Source organism: Somniosus microcephalus, chromosome 7 (genome assembly GCF_052327205.1).
Source record: "Somniosus microcephalus isolate GS21.2 chromosome 7, FLI_Smic_1.0, whole genome shotgun sequence".
Classification (NCBI taxonomy): Eukaryota; Metazoa; Chordata; class Chondrichthyes; order Squaliformes; family Somniosidae; genus Somniosus; species Somniosus microcephalus.
This window is the reverse complement of record NC_140993.1, coordinates 142,924,459-142,946,282: the sequence shown is the minus strand read 5'-3', so window position 1 is coordinate 142,946,282 and position 21,824 is coordinate 142,924,459. Positions and strand designations below refer to the sequence as shown.

Genomic DNA, 21,824 nt, shown 5'->3' with positions numbered 1-21,824 from the left:
GGCTGAGTCACATGAGTATGTACCATGTACCTGGTGGGTGGTGTCCTCACGTGTGATGATGGTATCTGTGTTGATGATCTGGCATGTCTTGCAGAGGTTGCTGTGGCAGGGTTGTGTGGTGTTGTGTGACTTCTTAAAATTCAGTGCGTGTTAAGTTTTATATGAACTGGATCTTCTAGAACAGTGTTTCTTATACTAGATCTGTGGAGACTTTCCAGGGGGTCTGTGACCGGAGGTAATTTGAAGCCTGCTCCTCTTTATAAAACTGACAGATTCAATTCTTGCGAATTATCAACGGATGGGCCCGCCTCCTCGCAGAGACCCACTGCTCTCACTCACTTTGCAATGAGCGCTCCCTGCCGGTCGAGCTGATTCTTCTCCCTGGCGCTGTGACCCTGTACCATCCTTCTGACGTGATCAGAGCGCCTGAAGGGCTCTTCAAACACGTGCCTGACGTGTTTACGCAAACACATACAATCCCACAGTGCCGCTGTTACAGAACATGCCAGTGGGACAGTATGGCGGTGAGTCATGTTTCCAGCAGCAACCCAGCATGTGCATGGGTGCTTGTTTCCTCACTCACCTTGGCTGACGGCTTTAAAAATTGTCCAGCGCTTAGTGGCTTTCTGTTGCTGAGAAATACCCAGAATTGGTGTGAAGAACAGGCACATCCACCTCATTGATATCTCTAAGTAAATACCTGTTTTCTTAAAAGCATTATTGGAACACTTTCCATGCAGCACTTCCATATTATGAGTATTATAATTTCGATTGGGGGTGGGGGGTATCCGTGATTACTAATCCATTTGAAAAGGGACCCTTCAACCAAAATAGTTTGGGAACCACTGTTCTAAAAGACTGAATTGCATGTGGGGAAATGAACTGTTTATTTGTTTGGGACTAATAAATGTTACTTTGTACACCATTTTCTTTGCTACCTGTTCTTTTGGATAGAAGAATCCAAATATTGCTGCTGTCAAAAAAGAAATGTTCTAATTGAGGGCTGATTCAGGTTTTATAAGCTTCCTCTTATTTGATATAATTGGAATCCGCATTTGATTACAGTTTTAAAAATCATTGAATATTATATACATGCCCACCAAATAAGTTAGAAAAAGCTGTCCAACAGCTTCAAAATCTGCTGTAAAAATCTGTCGACCATTTGAGGCCCTGATTATAACTGATGAAAACAAGTAGTTACATGGACTTTCTAACTTAAATTATGGGCCCATCCAGCACTCCTTGACTAGTATTGGAGGAAAAAAACGCCAGTACCCAAAAACCTAAAGTGAAAATGCAGATGTTCAGAGCACACAATTGTAGCAGCATTTCTTGGAGGACTCTGGGTCTGAAAACCTGCTCCCCAGGAAATTCAGAATTATTACATTAAAATGATGCATTCTGATTAATTTTAAGCACTTTTATACTTCATAATAATTGACTGGAGAAACAAATGACTTTGATTTTCAGGAGCCATGCTCGTTGAGCATATGACCAGACTAAAGATGGACAGGCAAAGACCAGCTGGCCCATTGAGTCTGCCCCATACATCCATGATGCCGTAAGCATCATGATTGACGACATCCGTCTCCTGCCAGTAGCCATGTGATCTCCTGGGAGAAAAAAACTCCCACGACCAAATTAGGGAGAAAAATAGCTGGAAAATTGCTCTCCAATCAGATTATCACCTTTCTTAAATTTAACCACTTGTCCATATCCACAGCAAGGGAAAGAGGCGGGGGGGGGGGGAAATTGGCCTCCAGTTTGCTTGCATGGTCCCTGTTCTCTTCAAAGGGTTGTGATATTGGCAGAAGATTTCTACCTGTGCTGTAAATTGAGGAATGATTCAGGGCAGAGAGTCATCTTCTTTTGTATGGTAGTAGTATAAAAGAATAAATTGAATGTCAATATCTAAGTTAGATATCCGGGCCAAAGTTTCTGGTGTAACAGTGTGGATATCTTGTAGGCTGCCTGCGAATTTTCTCCGAGGGTAGTGCTCAATGATGTGCTCAAGGTCTGATTTAAGAGCTCCACAGTCACATGTTGGGGATGTTTTAATCTTCCATCTGTGGAGGAGGTGGCAGCATCTACCATGACCAGTTCTGAGGCGGTTAATGGTTTGTTCACTGTTTGCGAGAAAGGTTGTACTGTGGGGTCCTCTAAGGAATCCATGTATGTCATAGTTCTTCCAAGCATTTTGTCATTGGTCATCAAGGCTGAGGGGAGATTGCTGAAGGGCTTCGGCGACGATCCAAAATGGCCGCCTTGATTTGAGACGGGTTGGTGGTAGGTTGTTCAAGTCAGCCTGCATCGGCATGTCTTTGCTGATGTCGCGGTTGTATTCTCTGGAGGCTGCATATTCGCGCCGTAGGTATGGTGGTGCGATGTTTGCAAGCATGGGCAGCCAAGGTGTTGGTGTCGATAAAAGCACATTGGTGATAATTCTCGGAGTTCAGCTGGACATCAATGGATTTGACATGCGGACTTGATGGCCATGCCGGAGAGCGGTACTCCGTTGTAGAGTACACCAGGGCGAGTGCTGCTGTACAGAGGGTTTGAGCTTCCAGCGCCCGCTCAAGACAGCTGTGGCACTCGTGGACTTGTCAGTGGCGTATGAGACAGTACGGAAGCATGGACTGCTTTTCATGCTCTTTACCATTTTTACTTGCAGAACAGCAATCCATCTTCTCAACTCCATACATAGGAACAGGAGTAGGCCATTCAGCCCCTTGAGCCTGTTCCACCATTCAGTGAGATCATGGCAGATCTGTGACCTCATTCCATATACCTGCCTTTGGTCCATATCCCTTAAAAGCTTTGGTTAATACAGGAAACTTTGTGATATCCGGCACCGACGGGACCAGCGTGTTGCCGATCTATCAAAACTGCCGGACATACAAAGTTAATGTTGAAGCATACGGAGGTTTTCATCTCCGTATCTGACAACAAACACTGTTGCTTAGCAACAGCTTCTAAAGAGTCGGCTGCAGCTGCAAGCGTCTCTAGCTGAAGCTGTTGCTATAGCTACAGACCTTGCAGTGCCTGACTGGGGGGGAAAAAAAGAACGAGAACTAAAAAAAAACTTACAGAAAACGGCTCCTGATTTTTGCCGTTAGATCGAGTATTCTCCGACACAACCTCCCGGATAAACCAAAGTTTCCTGTAAAAAGATATCAATCTCCAATTTAAAATTAACAATTGATCTAGCATCTATTGCCATTTGTGCAAGAGTTCCAAACTTCTACCACCCTTTGTGTGTAGAAGTGTTTCCTAATTTCACTCCTGGAAGGTCTGGCTCTAATTTTTAGACTATGCCCCCTAGTCTTAGAATCCCCAACCAGTGGAAATAGTTTCTCTCTATCTACCCTATCTGTTCCCCTTAATATCCTAAAAGCTTCGATAAGATCACCCCTTAACCTTCTTCTAAATTCTAGCGAATACAACCCTAATTTGTGTAATCTCTCCTCGTAACTTAACCCTTGAAGTCTGGGTATCCAAGTCTCGCACCATCTTGACTTGGAAGTATATCGCTGTTCCTTCGTCGTTGGGTCAAGATCCTGAAACGCCCTCCCTAACAGCACTGTTGGGAGTACCTTCACCACACAGACTGCAGCGGTTCAAGAAGGCTGCTCACCACCACCTTCTCGAGGGCAATTAGGGATGGGTAATAAATGCTGGACTTGCCAGCGACGCCCACATCCCATGAACGAAAAGAAATCATTCTGGTAAACCTACACTGCACTCCCGCCAAGGCCAATATGTCCTTTCTAAGGTGTGGTGCTCAGAACTGCTCACAGTACTCCAGGTGTGGTCTAACCAGGGCTTTGTACTGTTGCAGCATAACTTCTACCCCTTTGTACTGTAGTCCTCTAGATATAAAGGTCAGCATTCCATTCGCCTTTTTGATTATTTTCTGAACCTGTTCATGACATTTTAATGATCTCTGTACCTGGACCCCCCAAGTCTCTTTGGACTTTCACTGTTTTTAGCTTTTCACCATTTAGAAAGTACCCTGTTCTATCCTTTTTAGGTCCAAAGTGGATGACCTCACATTTGCTTACATTGAAATCCATTTGCCACAGTTTTGCCCATTCACTTAATCTATCAATATCCCTTTGTAATTTTATGCTTTCGTCTACACTGCCTACAATGCCACCTATCTTTGTGTCATCGGCAAATTTGGATATATAACTTTCTATATCATCTAAGTCATTAATAAATATTGTGAATAGTTGAGGCCCCAACACAAATCCCTATGGGACACCACTAGTCCCATCCTGCCAATTTGAGTACCTACCCATTATCCCTACTCTCTGTCTCCTGCTGCTCAGCCAATTTCATAACCAGGTCAATAATTTGCCCTCAATTCTGTGGCCTTCTACTTTAGATAACCATCTCTTTTATGTGGGACTTTATCAAATGCCTTTGGGAAGTCCATATAAATAACATCCATAGACATTCTCCTGTCCCCTACTTTAGCCACCTCTTCAAAAAATTCAGTTAGTTTTGTCAAGTATGACCTACCTTTCACAAATCCATGCTGGCTTTCTCTAATCAGCTGAAAATTTTGGAGGTGTTCAGTCACCCTTAATTATAGCCTCTAGTAATTTCCCAACAGCAGATGTTGGGCTAACTGATTTATAATTCACTAGTTTCCCTCGCCATCTTAAAAAGCGGAGTGACGTGCAACTTTCCAATCTAAAGCGACGGTTCCTGAATCTGAAGATTATAGTTAGTGCATCTGCATTGTGCTCACCTACTTCCTTTAAAACCCAGGGATGGAAACCATCTGGCCCTGGGGATTTGTCACTTATAGTGCCATTATTTTCTTCATTACTCTTAACTTTATTGAGTCCCTGCCCCTGATTCAATATTAGTTTCTTTGGGATTTCCGGCATGCTACCCTCTTCTATTGTAAATACTGATGCAAAGTAATTATTCAACATGTCCACCATTTCCCCACTGTCATTGACAATATCACCACTTTCAGTTTTTAAGGGGCCAACATTGCTCCTGACCACCCTCTTTTCCTAATGTAACTGTAAAAATTATTTGTATTGATTTTGATAGCCCTTTCAAGTTTCTTTTCATACTCCCTTTTTGTGACCCTTTGCTGTTCTTTGTATCTTTTCTATTTGCCAGGATCTGTGCTATTTTTTGTATGCCCTTTCCTTTAGTTTTATGCTGTCCATTACCTCTAGTTGTCCATGGCTTTTTTGGCAAGTAAAGCTCTTGCCCCTCAGGGGTAGAAACTGGTTCTGTATCATAAATTCTTTTTTAAACATCTCCCACTGATCATCTGCCGTTTTACCCATTGAACAGATTTGCCCAGTTTGCTGTGGACAGTCTCTATCTCATCCCTTTGAAGTTGGCCGTACCCAAATCTAGAATCTTAGTAGCTGTTTCACATTTCTCCCTTTCAAACCCTATGTTGAACTCTATCATGTTATGATCGCTATTGGTTAAATGTTCATGCACCGTTAGGCTGTTAACTAAATCTGGCTCATTACTAAATCTAATGTGGCTTGCCCCCTTGTTGCCTCTAGTTGTAGAAAACTATCCCGGACACTCAAGAAATTCACTACCTTTCTGACGGGTGCTAGTCTGCTTTTCCCAATCTATATGAAAGTTAAAATCCCCCATTAAAACCACTCTGCCTTTGCTACACGCTTGTCTAATCTCTGCATTTATACAATCTAGCACTTCAGAGCTGCTACCAGGGGGCTGATGCATAACTCCCACTACAGTCTTTGATCCTTTCCTATTTCGTAATTCAACCCATAAGGACTTCACTGGCGGCTTACCTCTCTTTAAATCCCCTCATCGTTGAAGTGATTTCATCGTTAATCACTAAGGCTACTCCTCCCCCTCTGCCATTTTCCCTATCTGTCCTATCAACCTTATAACTTGGTATATTTAGTTCCCAGTCCTGACTGTCTTGCAGCCATGTCTCAGTAATGGCTACCATATTATACCCTCCAATTTGAATTCATGCCTGCAGTTCATTCAATTTATTCCTTGTACTCTGCGTTTGCATAAAGAACGCTTATTTGGGCCACACACCCTAGCCTGTCCTTCAGCTCTGATGTTTTACTCACATGTTTCTTATTTCTCTCTCCTGGTTTAATCGCTTTACATCTTTGTTTTTCTCTTACCTGTAGCACTAAAGCACAATTTCTGACTACTACACTACTCTCTTCCCTTTCATTTGTTTTTGAACTAGTATTTGTACTGCAATTTCCCCCTAAGTCCTTTCTCTCTCTTCTCCTTCCCCCCCCATCCCCCCCATTTACTAATTTAAAGCCCTTGTGACCACCCTATTTATCCTTTCTGCTAGGACCCTGGTCCCAGACTGGTTCAGGTGGAGCCCGTCCCAACGGTACGGTTCCTCCCTGTCCCAATACTGGTGTCTGTGCCCCATGAAATGGAACCCCTCTTTCCCACAGCACTCCTTTTGCCGCATGTTTACTTCCCTAATCAGCTTATCGCTACACCAATTTGCATGTGGCTCAGGTAATCATCCAGAGATTTTAACCCTTAAGGTCCTGTTTAATTTAGCTCCTAGTTCCTGGTACTCTCCAAACAGGACCTCTTGCCTACTCTTCCCTATGTTGTTGGTCCCAACGTGGGCCATGACAACTGGATCCTTGCCTGCGGCCCCCCCCCCCCCCACCTCTCCAATATCCTTTCAAGCTGGTTAGAGATGTCTCTTACCCTGGCACCAGGTAGGCAACATACCACGTGGGACTCTCGATCTTGCTTACAAAGGTTGCTATTTGTCCCTCTGATTATAGAATCCCTACAACTACCACATTCTCTTTCTCTCCCCTCTTCCTCCCCCTGACCATCTTTATCCTTATCTACACAGATAGCAAGTACATTGTACCTGTTGGATAGGATCAGTTTCTGTGGATCCTCGTTCCCTTTCTTACCTGGGTTCCCCTTACTCTGCACACTATCAGTCACACCAACCCCATTTTGATCCTGCACCCCTCTACGAGGTATGACTGAAATCTGGAGCAAACTGTCCAGATACTCCTCCCCGTCCCTTAAGTGTTGGAGTGTCTCCAACTCGCACTCCAGCTCAGTGATTCTGAGCTGGAGAGATTCGAGACGGAGACATCTCCTGCAGACGTTTTTGTTCAGAACAGTCTCACTGTCCACAGACTCCCGCATACTGCAGTCCAGACACACAATCTGCTCTGCCAGGTCTTGGTCTAATCTTACTTTATTTATTTAATTAGTTAAAGTCTTTATTTAATGACTATTATAGTTATATTAATTTGTTTAACTAATTCAGTTATAAATTTAATAAAGTATGTTATAGTTTCCCGCTCCTAGTTTAAACCACTGTCTTAGGTTAGAGAGAAAAAATGTTAATACTTACCCACCAATCACCTACCTGCTGTCTTGTGACGTCACTCCTTGTTTTTTGTTGTTGAAATCGCCGGAGGTGCTGCCACTGCTTAGGTCTGCGCTGGCTTGGTCTCCCGCTGCTTTTATCTGCGGTCTCCTCGGTGCTGCCGCTGCTTAGGTCTGCGCAGGCTTGGTCTCCCGCTGCTTTTATCTGCTGTCTCCTCGGTGCTGCCGCTGCTTAGGTCTGCGCAGGCTTGGTCTCCCGCTGCTTTTATCTGCTGTCTCCTCGGTGCTGCCGCTGCTTAGGTCTGCGCAGGCTTGGTCTCCCGCTGCTTTTATCTGCTGTCTCCTCGGTGCTGCCACTGCTTAGGTCTGCGCAGGCTTGGTCTCCCGCTGCTTTTATCTGCTGTCTCCTCGGTGCTGCCGCTGCTTAGGTCTGCGCAGGCTTGGTCTCCCGCTGCTTTTATCTGCTGTCTCCTCGGTGCTGCCACTGCTTAGGTCTGCGCAGGCTTGGTCTCCCGCTGCTTTTATCTGCGGTCTCCTCGGTGCTGCCACTGCTTAGGTCAACCGACACTCCCATGTGTACACTGGCACCCAGAAGAGCAGATATAGGACATTGAACAATGGACTCTGACAGGGTTCTGTCCTAGCACCCCTGTTCAACATTTACACCAGTGATCTGCCCGAAACAGAGTCCTGCAAGTTTGTACATGCTGATGACGTTGCCTTGGCCATGCAAAACAGGAATCTGTCTGCCAACAAGGAGACCCTGGCCAGTGATTTACAGAGGATAGAGGCCTACTTCCGCCGATGCTGACTTTGGCCAAACCTGCAAAAGATCGTCACTTTGACATTCCACCACAATACAGGAAACTTTGTGCTATCCGGAAGTTGAATGTCCGGCAACTTTGATCTAACGGCAGAAATCAGCAGCCGTTTTGGTTAGGTGTTTTTTTTTCTCCTAGCATTCTTTTCACAGGCAGGCTCTGGAAAGCGTCTTTGTCGCTTAGCAACAGCTTCAGAGACGCTTCCAAGCTACTGGGCCGAGTGTTTACAAGCTGTTGCTGAGCAGCAGTGTTTGTGGTCAGATACTGCGATGAAAAGCTCCTATCTGATAACATTGACGCTGGTCTATCCGGAGCTTTTAAAAAAACGGCAGTAGCTCGGTCCCATGGGTGCCGGATAGCACACAGTTTCCTGTACCTATGAAGCAAACTGAGCTCTGAAAGTCGCAAGCTAAGCCAAAAAACCCTCCTATTTAGGAATCCTGCTCGATCGCACACCGTCTCACAGAGCATCTCCCGAACCTTGGGAAGAAACTAAAGAGTAGGGTCAACCTGATCCAGAAACTCGCTTAATCCACATTGGGGAGGGCATGGAATGGGAAATAAAAGGGAGATTAAAATGAGTTGAAGGTAGAAAATTACATCGAATTGCAACATCAGAACGGTTCATTACGCTCAACCAGTCTGTTGGTGTTTAACCTCCATGAGCAATAGTCCCAATCCTGTGTGCTTGCCCTCTTCCCGTATCCTTTTTATTTATTTTTCCTTCAAACACGCATCTAATCTATTCTTAAATGTTGGCATGGTCTTTGCTTCAGTCACTAACTCTAGTGCATCTCTCAGCCCTCTGTATAAAAAGATTTCTCTGACTATCTGCCCTAAGTGTCTCGCATTTAATTTTATGTCTCCTTGTTCTAGAAAACTGTTCTATCTACTGTGTCCCATCCGTTCATAATGTTAAACATCTCCATCAAATCACCCAATAATCTCCTGTTCTAACAAAACCAGCCCCAATTATCGAGTCTGTTTTCATACTTGTATTTCCTCATTTGGTTTCGGGATTCCATTAAATCTGATTATGGGATTCCCTTCAGAAATGATTAAAATCTAATTCTGTTTTCTGATTGGAGGGCTAGGCCCACGTGATCCCAGGTATGCTTCCGCACAGGCTGCGTCCCTGGGATCTGGGCCATTGCGCTGACCTCTGCCCCGCACGCCAGACCACATCAAGGAGGGCTGCCATCAAGTAAGTGCATATTCCTTTTGCAGGTTAGAGACGTACTCTGGAAATACACCTCCGACTGCAATTTTTGGCCCATTGGGTTGTGAAGCAAGGTGTCAATCCACCTCAATCCAATTAGCATTTTATGTTTTGGTCAGTCAATCTATCCTTGCATAAATGTTACAAAACCTAGTAGTAGGAGGATAGTCATTGTATCAATTTGTTTCCACAGCACAGACGATTAAATGGAGTTTCTTCTTTTTCAGATAAGCACAGCTCTAATAAAAATGGGAAGAAAAGCGATGGACCCTCTGGAAGCTCATTCTTTACATGGTTCATGATAATTGCTTTACTGGGTGTCTGGTCATCCGTAGCTGTTGTTTGGTTTGACTTGGTGGATTACGAAGATGTTCTGGGTAAGTTTTGTCAATTTCAGTTTTCAAACTTCTGAATAAAGCTCTTTCCTAGAAGGAAGGAGGTCTTATGTTATTGCTTAAAGACTGTCTCGAGAAAAGTGATGTGGTATAAGTGGAGTGCACAATATTGTTTTGTGGCTTATGATTTGTTGAAAATTATTTTATTAATGAATTCCTCTATTTTGTACTTCAGTCATTCTTAATTTCTGGGCCACAGATCAACCACAGTTGAGAGAATAGTGGCCTATGGATAGCTCCCTTGCTAATGCCTTTCATTGCTATAGTAGTGTAACTGAAACCAAGGATTCAGTACAGTTACTTGTACATCTGTTATTTCTGTAGCTAGTTGTCCATAGTCCAATCCAGCATATTCTCTAGAAATAAACCAATAAAATGATAGTTGCTGGATAGATCATTTATACAAGAACTGTAGGACCACGGTAACCTATGGTACATAATAATAGTAGTTATTTCTACTGAAGGAATTCCTTGTGAATTGTACTGGCGTAGGCTTCATAAACTTCAAGGCCCAGCAGTCTGACTTTAATAACTTATAACCTGATGATTTAACTGTTCTTATTAGAGTTCCAAGAATAACTCATGATCTCAAATGTGAATTAAATAAATATATTTTTGTGTGCAATATAATTTTAATACTGGATAGTCAAAAGTTGCACTGTAATGAGTAAAATTTAATATTTAAAATCAAATTAAAACTCTACTAATCCATTTTGGAACTTCGCATTTATCTTGTACTTAGATTCTTTTAATGTGCCTTGGTCTTGGCTCATTTTTATTGCTGTGTTTATAACAGTTCTAATCCACAGTACATTCACTTTTTTAATTTTTATCATGCATGCAGCAAAAGCAAAGGAATTTCGTTATAACTTTTCAGAGGTGTTACAAGGTAGGATTTTCACTATTCACATATGCTATGATTTCTTCTATCCTGAAATCTCCTCTCTGCACCTGTTGAATCTTAGTTCTGCTATATTTATCTACTTTTTTCTCCTATCTTGGGATTTGCAGTGCATACTGGTTTAGATTTCCTTCACTGTACCTTCTATTTTTAGGGCCCCTTTTTATTTTATACAATATTGAATGTGGGAAGACCGTTGTGTATCAGCTATTGCCTAAAAGTAGCATTCAATATGTGTTTCTTTATAGCCCTGGGCTAAATGTAAGAAAAATAAAACTTTTAACTTTTAGTGACGGCCAAAGCAGTTTTTAGTCCTTGTTCTGATCCACTAATCAGGTAATCGTGGGAAAGCGCTTTTTTTCCCCCAATGAGATTATTTCTAATTTGATCGGTCTTGTAATTAAGGTTAGAGTTTGTTTTTGGGGTGCTGGCAGAAAACCTCTAGAAATGTACGTCGCTGTACTAATTAGGTGGATATACAAAACTGATTGCAATCATTTGGATTTTGTAGCCGGGTAATTAATTTTCAATTTCAGTTACAGTGCATTTCTAACATATGCCATGGTATACAAGATTTGTATTACACATTTAGTGATGGGTGCAATGTCATGTTAGTGTTGAACTTCTGACCAAGATTGGCTAAATTTGATTTAGAAAATATTTTAGTTGTCTTCTTGCAATAGAGGTTTTCTACTCTAGCTAGTGTGAATATATCTGACACTATTGGCATACCATTTAAATGCATCATTTTATACTGATGAAACCCCCATGGTTAATAACATAGTGCATCATTTGAGTCACTGAGCAAAATCTAAATGGCAGCACTTTCTAAATTTTTTAAACTTGGATTTGCATGCACTTTAACTGCATTTGACTGATGTGATAGGAACAGGCTATCTGACCAACCAGCCATGTTCTGATTGGGCTTCTGTTACTTAGGATGAATGTTTTAAATTTTGAGGTTTAGTCTGAAATCTAGCTCCCAATATGCATAGTAAATTTACTCTATCTCTCAAAATTATTATGTAAATTATAATGTAAATTATTTTAAAGGCAGATTAAGGATTTTTTGCTGCCTGATGCTATTTCTAAAAAAATGAGGTAAATTGCAGATTAATGCTGCAAAAGGGAAAAAAAATAGCTGAGGTTAACCAAAAAAGTGGGAATATTGTTCACTAAAGCCTGCAAATTTCAGTTCCTTTTTAGACTGGCTTACTTGCCGCATCTAGTGGGCCCAGCAGTTTTCATGTTTTATATCCAAGTATTTTGAAATATTGATCAGGCTATCTATAGAGCAAATAAAATTAAATGTTCATAACATTTAACTGCAGGGTACAAGTAAAATGACTGAAGGATATTCACACAACATTTTGCTTTTAGTTTTTTTTCCAATTTCCTCTAGCTTAAGTCGGTAATTTTTGCGAGTGGTCTTAATTTTTCTAGCCTAAAGATATAATGAAAGCTCATATTCGTTAACTTATAAGATTGAAATTTGCAACAGCTTTTAATTGTCACTAACTTACTTTAGTGTGCTCATGATATTCTGGCCCTGGATTGCTGTAATACTTTGCACTTAGTACTTTTCTCTCTTTTTGATGCTTTGTATGGATGCTGCAACTTGGCTCCTTAAGTTGGGTATTCTTGAACATAAAGTTTACATTCTTGCCAGGTTCTGCAAGTGTCATTGGCAAAGGTAGTCTGGAGGATGAGTTCACGGAATGCATTTGAGACAGTTTCCTAGAACAATACGTCATGGAACCAACCAGCGAACAGGCTATTTTAAATCTTGTACTGTGTAATGAGACAGGGTTAATCAGTAATCTCATAGTAAAGGATCCTCTGGGGAAGAGCGATCATAATATAAAATTTCACATTAAGTTTGAGAGTGAAATATTTCAGTCAGAAACAAAAGGTATGATTGTAGGTAAGCAGCGGCAAACATTTAAAGAAATATTCCAAAATTCTCAATGAATATACATTCCGTTGAGAATTAAAAACTCCACTGGGAAAAGCGATCCATTTGTGGCTAACTAAAGAAGTTAAGGATAGTATTAGATTAAAAGAAAAGGCTTATAATGTTGGGAAGAATAGTAGTAAGCCTGAGAATTGGGAGAGCTTTAGAAACCAGCAAGGGATGACCAAAAAATTGATAAGGCAGAAAATAGAATGAGTAAACTAGCAGAAATATAAAAGCAGATTGTAAGAGCTTCTAGAAGTATGTGAAAAGGAAGAGAGTAGCAAAAGTAAGCATTGGTCCCTTAGAGGCTGAGATAGGTGAAATTATAATGGGGAATAAAGAAATGGCAGAGAATTAAAACAAATATTTTGTATCTGTCTTCGCAATAGAAGACACAAAAAGCATATCAAAAATAGTGGGGAACCAAGGGGCTAATAAGAGTGAGGAACTTAGTGATTATCAGTAGAGAAAAACTACTTGAGAAACTAATGGGACTAAAAGCCGACAAATTCCCTGGACCTGATGGCCTACATCCCAGGGTTCTAAAAGAGATGGCTGCAGAGATAGTGGATGCATTGGTTGTGATATTCCAAAATTCCCTAGATTCTAGAATGGCCCCAGCAAATTGGAAGGTAGCAATGTAACCCCGCTATTCAAGAAAGGAGGGAGAGAAAACTGGGAACTACAGGCCAGTTAGCCTGACATCAGTTGTCGGGAAAATGCTGGAATCCATTATTAAGGAAGTGATAGCAGGGCACTTAAATCATAATATGATTAGGCAGAGTCAACAAGCTTTTATGAAGGGGAAATCGTGTTTAACAAATTTATTAGTTTTTTTTGAGGATGTAACTAGCAGGGTAGATAAAGGGGAACCAGTGGATGTAGTATATTTGGATTTCCAAAAGGCATTTGATAAGGTGCCACATAAAACGTTGTTGGGCAAGATAAGGGCTCATGGGGTAGGGGGTAATATATTAGCCTGGATAGAGGATTGGGTTAACGAACAGAAAACAGAGTAGGGATAAAGGGTCATTTTCTGGTTGGCAGGCTATAACTAGTGGGCTCAGTGCTTGGGCCTCAGCTATTTACAATCTATATTAATAACTTGCATGAAGGGACCGAGTGTATCCAAGTTTGCTGACTATACAAAGCTAGGTGGGAATGTAAGCTGTGAGGAGGAGACACAGCCTGTAAATGGATATAGACAGGTTAAGTGAGCGGGCAATAAGGTGACAGATGGAGTGTAGTGTGGGGAAATGTGTGGTTATTCACTTTGGTAGGAAGAATAGCAAAACAGAATATTTTTCAGTGGTGCAAAACTATTAAATGTTGGTGTTCAGAGAGATTTGGGTGTCCTTGTACAGGAAACACAAAGTTAGCATGCAGCTACAGCAAGCAATTAGAAAGGCAAATGGCATGTTGGCCTTTATTACAAGGGGTTGGAGTACACGAGTAAGGAAGTCTTGCTACAATTGTACAGGGCTTTGGTGAGACCAGAACTGGCGTGTACTGTCCACAGTTTTGTTCTCCTTATCTGAGAAAGGGCATACATGCCTTGGAGACGGTGCAACGAAGGTCCACTAGATTGATCCCTGGGATGAGAGGGTTGCCTATGAGGAGAGATCAAGTAAATTGGACCTATACTCTCTGGAGTTTAGAATAATGAGAGGTGATCTAATTAAAACATACAGGATTCTGAGAGGGATTGACAGGGTAGATGCTGAGAGGTTGTTTCCTCTGGCTGGAGAGTCTAGAACTAGGGACATAGTCTCGGGATAAGGGGTCAGCCATTTAAGAGTGAGAGAAGGAGGAATTTCTTCACTGAGTTGTGAATCTTTGGAATTCTGTACCCGAACGGGCAGTAGATGCTGAATTGTTGAGTATATTCAAGGCTGAGATAGATAAACTTTTGGACTGTAGGGGAATCGAGGGATATGGGAATCAGGCAGGAAAGTGGAGTTGAGGTCTAAGATCAGCCATGATCTTACTGAATGGCGGTGCAGGCTCAAAAGGCCGTATGGCCTACTCCTACTCCTTATTCTTGTGTTCTTATGTCATTCTATATTATTTCAGTTGGATCTTGCCAATTCAATACTGTATGCCTTGTATTATTAAGTACATAGTCTTCATTCCAGCATCCTTCTCGAACCAGAGCGGTAAGCTTTAATAAGGAGTTGCTATGAAGCAGTCTCCTATGACCCTTTGACATAAGGATGCTTCCCTTGGGCTGACAAATCTCTTTTTTTCTTTTGGCAATTGGATAAATCCCTACTTTAATTGTTGCATAGAAAGTTATTTTGCTCTTCAAAAAGTCAGCATAATTTATTTTGTGCTTCAATCGGTTGCCAGAAATTTGTTCAAGATGCTTAGTGAAAATATCGATGATGACTCTCAAATTCAAGTTACTGATATCTGTACTTCTAACTCTTATTGTGGAACGCCACAATTTTTCTTTAAGCAGGAGTTCAGTTTCTCAGCAAGAATCCACTAGGATCAATTCCAGTGATGTGTGGTTATCTTTGCTAACTGGATTCTTTGTAGGCAACTGTTGGCTCCTATATCCACTGAAGTTGTGAAGTCCAGCCCCTTTATACGCAAGTTAAATAATTTCACTGTAAACATTCTGCACAATTGGAATCTGGAAGCCTAGCCTGGCTTCTAAGTATAACAAATCTAAAGTGACGATATTAACACCTTGCCTGGTGACAACAGGAGTTAAAACCTGAAAACCTGGTACCTTCTGCTGTTCAGGTACCGTCCATTACTGTTTTAATACAGGGCGATTGACGTGTCTGCCTAACTTGGACAGATACCCCATAAATATATGCAAATCGGGGTCCAATCGCTCAGATAGGACCCTGGCGCAATTAGAAGGCTTACTGAACAGATCAGGAGTGCTTTTCCAGGCCCCACAAAAAAGCTTGGGACTTTGCAACCCTGGCCTCCCCTTCTTCCAACCTGCAAAATCCTCCTAAGCCCCCTCTCGTGCCTTACTTGAGTGCCAATGGGCTTTTGTAGGGCGATAGCCAGCCAGCTGACTCTTTACGCCCATTTTGGGCAGATGTCTGACTGATGAAATATTAGAAGCCTGGCCATTAAAATTTACTGGGCCTCGCATGGCAATTCCCAGGCAGGAAGTCTGGTGCCTCTCCCCTGCTTTCTGCCCAAGAGTTAAAATCCCTGCATAGTATTCACCAGGACTCTCGTTCGAATGGTGACCACTGTGCAAGTTGGAAGAGATACTCATTAACTGTTGCTACATGTTTAGATGTTGACTAGTGCACTTCCAAGAGAATTGCCTTCTAAAATGCTTAGGCAGTGCTATGATTCATCCACACTTAATGGTATTTGAAAGTAAGTAAAATGGTGTTGAAGGAGTACCATCTATATTTCAAGCTTGGATTCCCAAAATTTGCAGTAATTGTCCCATTTGGATTATCTTGGCTAACCTGAAAGAAATCTTTGAAGAGGTACAGAAAGAGTAGATAAGGATAGTGCAGTAGATGCCATATGCTTGGATTTTCAAAAGGCCTTCAATGAGGTACCACATGGTTGGCTCATGTGGAGTTGGGACAAATAGCTGAATGGCTAGTATATTGGCTAAAAAATAGAAAGCAGAGTATGGGGTAAAGTAGTTGTTCATATTGAAGGAAGGTCGAAAGCAGTGTTCCACAAGGATCAGTGTTGGGACTACTGTTATTCGTAATTTACATTAATGATTTGGATTTGGGAACAACTAACTCACTTTCAAATTTGCAAATAATACCAAACTGGCGCGGTATAGCTAACACAAGAAGAATGCAAATAATACAATAAGACATTAGAAAACTTGCAGACTGGATAGTTAAATGGCAAGGGTGTAAAAGAAAAGACAGCCATCCGTGGCTAAGTAAAGAAATTAAAGATAGTATTCGACTAAAAACAAGGGCATATAAGGTAGCCAAATCTAGTGGGAGGATAGAGGATTGGGAAAACTTTAAAAGACAGCAAAAAATAACAAAAAGATTGATTAAGAAAGGGAAGATAGATTATGAAAGTAAATTAGCAAAAAATATAAAAACAGATAGTAAGAGTTTTTATAGTTATATAAAAAGAAAAAGGGTGGCTAAAGTAAATGTTGGTCCCTTAGAGGATGAGACCGGGAAATTAATGGTGGGAAATATGGAGATGGCAAAAACACAATGAATATTTTACATCAGTCTTTACAGTAGAAGACACTAAGAATATCCCAACACTGGACAAACGGGGCTAAAGGGGGGGAGGAGCTAAACACGATCAAAATCACTAAGGAAGTGGTACTCGGTAAAATAATGGGACTCGAGGCGGATAAATCACCTGGACCTGATGGCTTACATCCTAGGGTCTTGAGGGAAGTGGCGGTAGGGATTGTGGATGCATTGGTAATAATTTTCCAAAACTCCCTGGACTCAGCAAAGGTCCCGGCAGACTGGAAAACTGCAAATGTAACACCCTTATTTAAAAAGGGCAGTAGACAGAAGGCTGGAAACTATAGACCGGTTAGCCTAACATCTGTGGTAGGTAAAATTTTGGAGTCCATTATTAAGGAGACAGTAACAGGACATTTGGATAATCATAATTTAATAGGACAAAGTCAGCATGGTTTTATGAAGGGGAAGTCATGTTTGACAAATTTGCTGGAATTCTTTGAGGAAGTAACATATAGGGTGGATAAAGGGGAACCAGTGGACGTAGTGTATTTAGACTTCCAAAAGGCATTTGACAAGGTGCCACACAAAAGATTATTGCTTAAGATAAAAAATCACGGGATTGGGGGTAATATTCTGGCATGGATAGAGGATTGGCTATCTAACAGAAGGCAGAGAGTTGGGATAAATGGTTCATTCTCAGACTGGCAATCAGTAACTAGTGGTGCTCTGCAGGGGTCAGTGCTGGGTCCCCAACTCTTTACAATCTATATTAACGATTTGGAGGAGGGGACCGAGTGTAACATATCAAAGTTTGCAGATGATACTAAGATGGGAGGGAAAGTAGTGAGTGAGGAGGACATAAAAAACCTGCAAGGGGACATAGACAGGCTAAGTAAGTGGGCAGGGATTTGGCAGATGGAATACAATACTGGAAAGTGTGAGGTTATGCACTTTGGCAGGAAAAATCGTAGAGCAAGTTATTATCTTAATGGCAAGAAACTGGAAAGTACTGAAGTACAAAGGGATCTGGGGGTCCTGGTGCACGAAACTCAAAAGGTTAGTATGCAGGTGCAGCAAGTGATTAAGAAGGCCAATGGAATGTTGGCTTTCATTGCTAGGGGGATAGAATATAAAAATAGGGAGGTATTGCTTCAGTTGTACAAGGTATTGGTGAGACCGCACCTGGAATACTGCGTACAGTTTTGGTGCCCATACTTAAGAAAGGACATACTTGCTCTCGAGTCAGTACAAAGAAGGTTCACTCGGTTAATCCCGGGGATGAGGGGATGGACATATGAGGAGAGGTTGAGTAGATTGGGACTCTACTCATTGGAGTTCAGAAGAATGAGAGGCGATCTTATTGAAACATATAAGATTGTGAAGGGGTTGGATCGGGTGGATGCGGGGAGGATGTTCCCGATGATGGGTGAAACTAGAACTAGGGGGCATAGTCTTAGAATAAGGGGCTGCTCTTTCAAAACTGAGATGAGGAAGAACTACTTCACTCAGAGGGTGGTAGGTCCATGGAATATGCTGCCCCAAAAAGCTGTAGAAGCTACATCATTACATAAATTTAAAACAGAAATAGACAGTTTCCTAGAAGTAAAGGGAATTAAAGGTTACGGGGAGCGGGCAGGAAATTGGACATGAGTCTAGGTTCGGCTCGGTCATGGCCCTGTGGGTAGTGGAGCGGGCCCAGGGGCCGTGTAGCCTGATCCTGCTCCTATTTCGTGTGTCTAATTCTGTTAAATTCAGGAGATGGTTCTGGGATAGTGGATTGGCGGTTAGGATCAGATCAGCCATGATCTTATTGAATGGCGGAGCAGGCTCGAGGGGCCGATTGGCCTACTCCTGCTCCTATTTCTTATGTTCTTATGTTTAAATGAACTTTACTGTAGATAAATGTGAGGTGATGCACTTTGGTAGGAAAAATAGAAACATCATGTACACCTTTAGAAAATAAGAAACTGAATGGGGTGGAAGAGGAAAGGGATATCGGTGAACAAATCATTTACTGACCTGCGATGCTGCTTTTAAGCAATTAAAAATGCTAACAAAGCACTGGGATTTATTTCTGAGGTAATAGAATTCACAGGTAGTGAAGTTATGCTAAACTTCGATAGGACCCTGGATATGCCACTCTTAGAGTACTGTGCACAGTTCTGGTCTCCATACTATTAATAAGGACATGGAAGCACTGGAGAAAGTGCAAAAAATATTTACAAGGATAGTACCAGAACTGAGAGATTACAGCTATCTGTAAAGATTGAACAAGTTGGGCTTTTTTTTCTTTAGAAAGGGGAAGACTTAGAGGTGACTGAATAGAGGTCTTTAACATTATGCATGGGTTGGACAGGGTAGATGTGGAGAGAATATTTCCACTTGTGGGAGAATCCAAAACTAGTGGCCATAAATAGAAGATAGTTACAGTACTAATAAATCCAACAGGGAAATTGAGGAGAAATTTCTTTACTCAGAGTGGTTAGAATGTGGAACTCGCTACCACAGGAAGTGGGTGAGGCAACTAGCTGAGATATTTTCAAAAGGAAACTAGATGAGTACATGAGAGAAACCGGGATAGAACGATAATCTGAAAGGCTGAGATGAAGTAGCTGGAATGGGGGGAGACTCGTGTGGAGTATAAACACCAGCACAGACTAGTTGGGCTGAATGGCCTGTTTCTGTGCTGTATATTCTGTGTAATTAATCTTGGACATCATGCACTTGCTGATATTCTGGCAGCTGAAATGAGTAATACTATAGGGAAGACTGGTCGACCAGAAAAATAACAAGTAATTCTGTTCTACCTTGGATCTAAGGCTGTGAATATGAAACCAATTTCTCACAAAAGAGGGAGTGACAGAAGGTCTGTTTGAGAGATTGGCTAGTCATGTAGGCCTTCAGATCACGTGCTCTCTCCTGGTAATTTGTTCATCATGCGAATATTTAAAGTCCATACATGAAAATCTGATTTGCTTTCCTTCAATATCTTTTATGATTTTAACATGCTACTTAAATGATTTTCTTACTGAACTCCAATTTCTTTTTTGAAACTTCACTTCTGGTAGTTCTGGTTTTGTGTGGGAGTGTTAATAAGTTTCAGGCTCTAGCAGTTAACCAGTTATACTAGTCAATTTTTCAGAATTTGTTTTGCAGCAGGATGACTCAGTTCTACGTTTTCTCCACCTTTTTGATCGATAGAACATTGGTTTCACTATGCAAAAAGCTTTGTTTTATTGTAGATACATCATAGCCCATTAGCAAATCAAAATGATTATTTATGGCTGACTGGCTCTAGGTTTTCAGCACAAAATTACTTCCTTTATTATATTGTGTAGTAAACCATTGGTTAAATACAGAACAGCCCCCTTGGTCCACATCAATGCCTGGGCAAATCTTAAGGTCCTATCTGTTTTGAGCAATCGTTTTGCTAATGATTGTAGTTTGCATTTGTCAGTTAAGAATGGCTGTTTGGCAGCCTCTTGTGAGTGAAGTTGCTCATTCTAGGCTGAAGGCTTTGCTGTCTCTCAAGTACTGCTGATCACATACTACAATGAATGAAGATAGTTTGGCTATCCTGTTCAATTTTTTGAACGGAACGGTTTAGGGAGCGAGTTCCAGAGCTTGGGGCCTAAGCAGCTGAAGGCACAGCTGCCAATGGTGGAGTTATGAAAATCGGAGATGCACAAGAGTTTTGGAATTGGAGGAGTGCAGAGATCTCAGAGGGTTGTAGGGTTCGAGGAGGTTACAGAGATGGGATGGGGTGAGGCAATGGAGTGATTTGAAAACCAGGATGAGAATTTTAAAATCAAGGCGTTGCTGGACCGGGAGCTAATGTAGGTCAGCGAGCACAGGGGTGATGGGTTAATGGGACTTGGATATGGCAGCAGAGTTTTGGATGAGCACAAGTTTGCGAGGGTTGCAATATGGGAGGCCGGCCAGAAGCGCATTGGAATAGCCTAGCCTAGAGGCAACAAAGGTATGGATGAGGGTTTCAGTAGCAGATGAGCTGAGGCAGGGGTAGAGACGGGCAATGTTACGGAGGTGGTAGTAGGCTGTCTTGGTGATGGAAGGTTATGGGATCGGAAGCTCGGTTCAGTCAAATTGGACGCCAAGGTTGCGAACTGTTTGATTTAGCCTTGGGCAGTGGCCAAGGAGAGGGATGGAATCGGTAGCTAGGGAATGGAGTTTGTGACTGGGACCAAAGATAATGGCTTTGGTCTTCCCAATATTTAATTGGAGGAAATTTCTGTTCCTCCAATAATGCATGTTGAACAAGCAGCATGAGGGATCGAGAGAGGTGGTGGTGAGGTAGAGCTGGGTGTTGTCAGCGTATATGTGGAACCTGACATTGTATGTTCAGATGATGTTGCCAAGGAGCAGCATGTAGATAAGAAAATTATCAAGTCTTTTATTTGATTGCTGTTTGTGGAACCTTGTGCACAAATTGCCTGCCATGGCTTCCCAACATTATAACAATGACTAGAGTTGAAAAATATTTCATTGGCTGTGAAGCTCACTGAACATCCTGAGGTCATGAAAGGTGCTATATAACTGCATTTTTTTCTTTCTTTTTCTCTCTTTTTCTCTGAGTGCCTATTTAATTATCTTACACTTCATAAACTATACTTAATTAAAATGATAGGAATGTCCTGTTTTAGATTTGAATCCAGAAAATTGGCATCTTCTCTTCTACATAACTTGTACCTTTTCTTTAAGGAATTAGAGTTATACCTTCTCGTTCTGGAAGCAATGAACTATTTGAATATTAAGAAGATGATGATGATTAAAATGATCAGTCCGTCATCTCAGGCCATTGATAAGTTACGCTTTCCTATAAGGCGGACACTCAGTTATACGACTATACGTGGAAAAAAATTGTCTGTGGTGCATGGATCAAGATTTGGACATAGTGTGCTCTGTGATGTCACTTAGTAAACATTTCCAACTGAAGAATTCTGATCCAGTGCAGTCAGCATATATGTAGCTGCTGTATTCAC

General features: G+C 41.7%; 2 protein-coding genes across 7 annotated transcripts in view; both read left to right on the top strand.

Moving 5' to 3' along the window:
* Positions 1-21,824, top strand: part of unm_hu7910 (un-named hu7910) — a 426,260-nt gene that overhangs the window by 27,339 nt on the left and 377,097 nt on the right. For all 6 annotated transcript variants that reach the window (XM_085993023.1, XM_085993021.1, XM_085993025.1 and 3 more), the window contains 2 exons: positions 9,630-9,779; positions 10,642-10,686. In XM_085993023.1, coding sequence (XP_085849149.1) covers positions 9,630-9,779; positions 10,642-10,686 — 195 coding nt within the window. The remainder of the gene's footprint in view (positions 1-9,629; positions 9,780-10,641; positions 10,687-21,824) is intronic.
* Positions 1-21,824, top strand: part of LOC147114919 (uncharacterized) — a 65,215-nt gene that overhangs the window by 9,430 nt on the left and 33,961 nt on the right. The window lies entirely within an intron of this gene.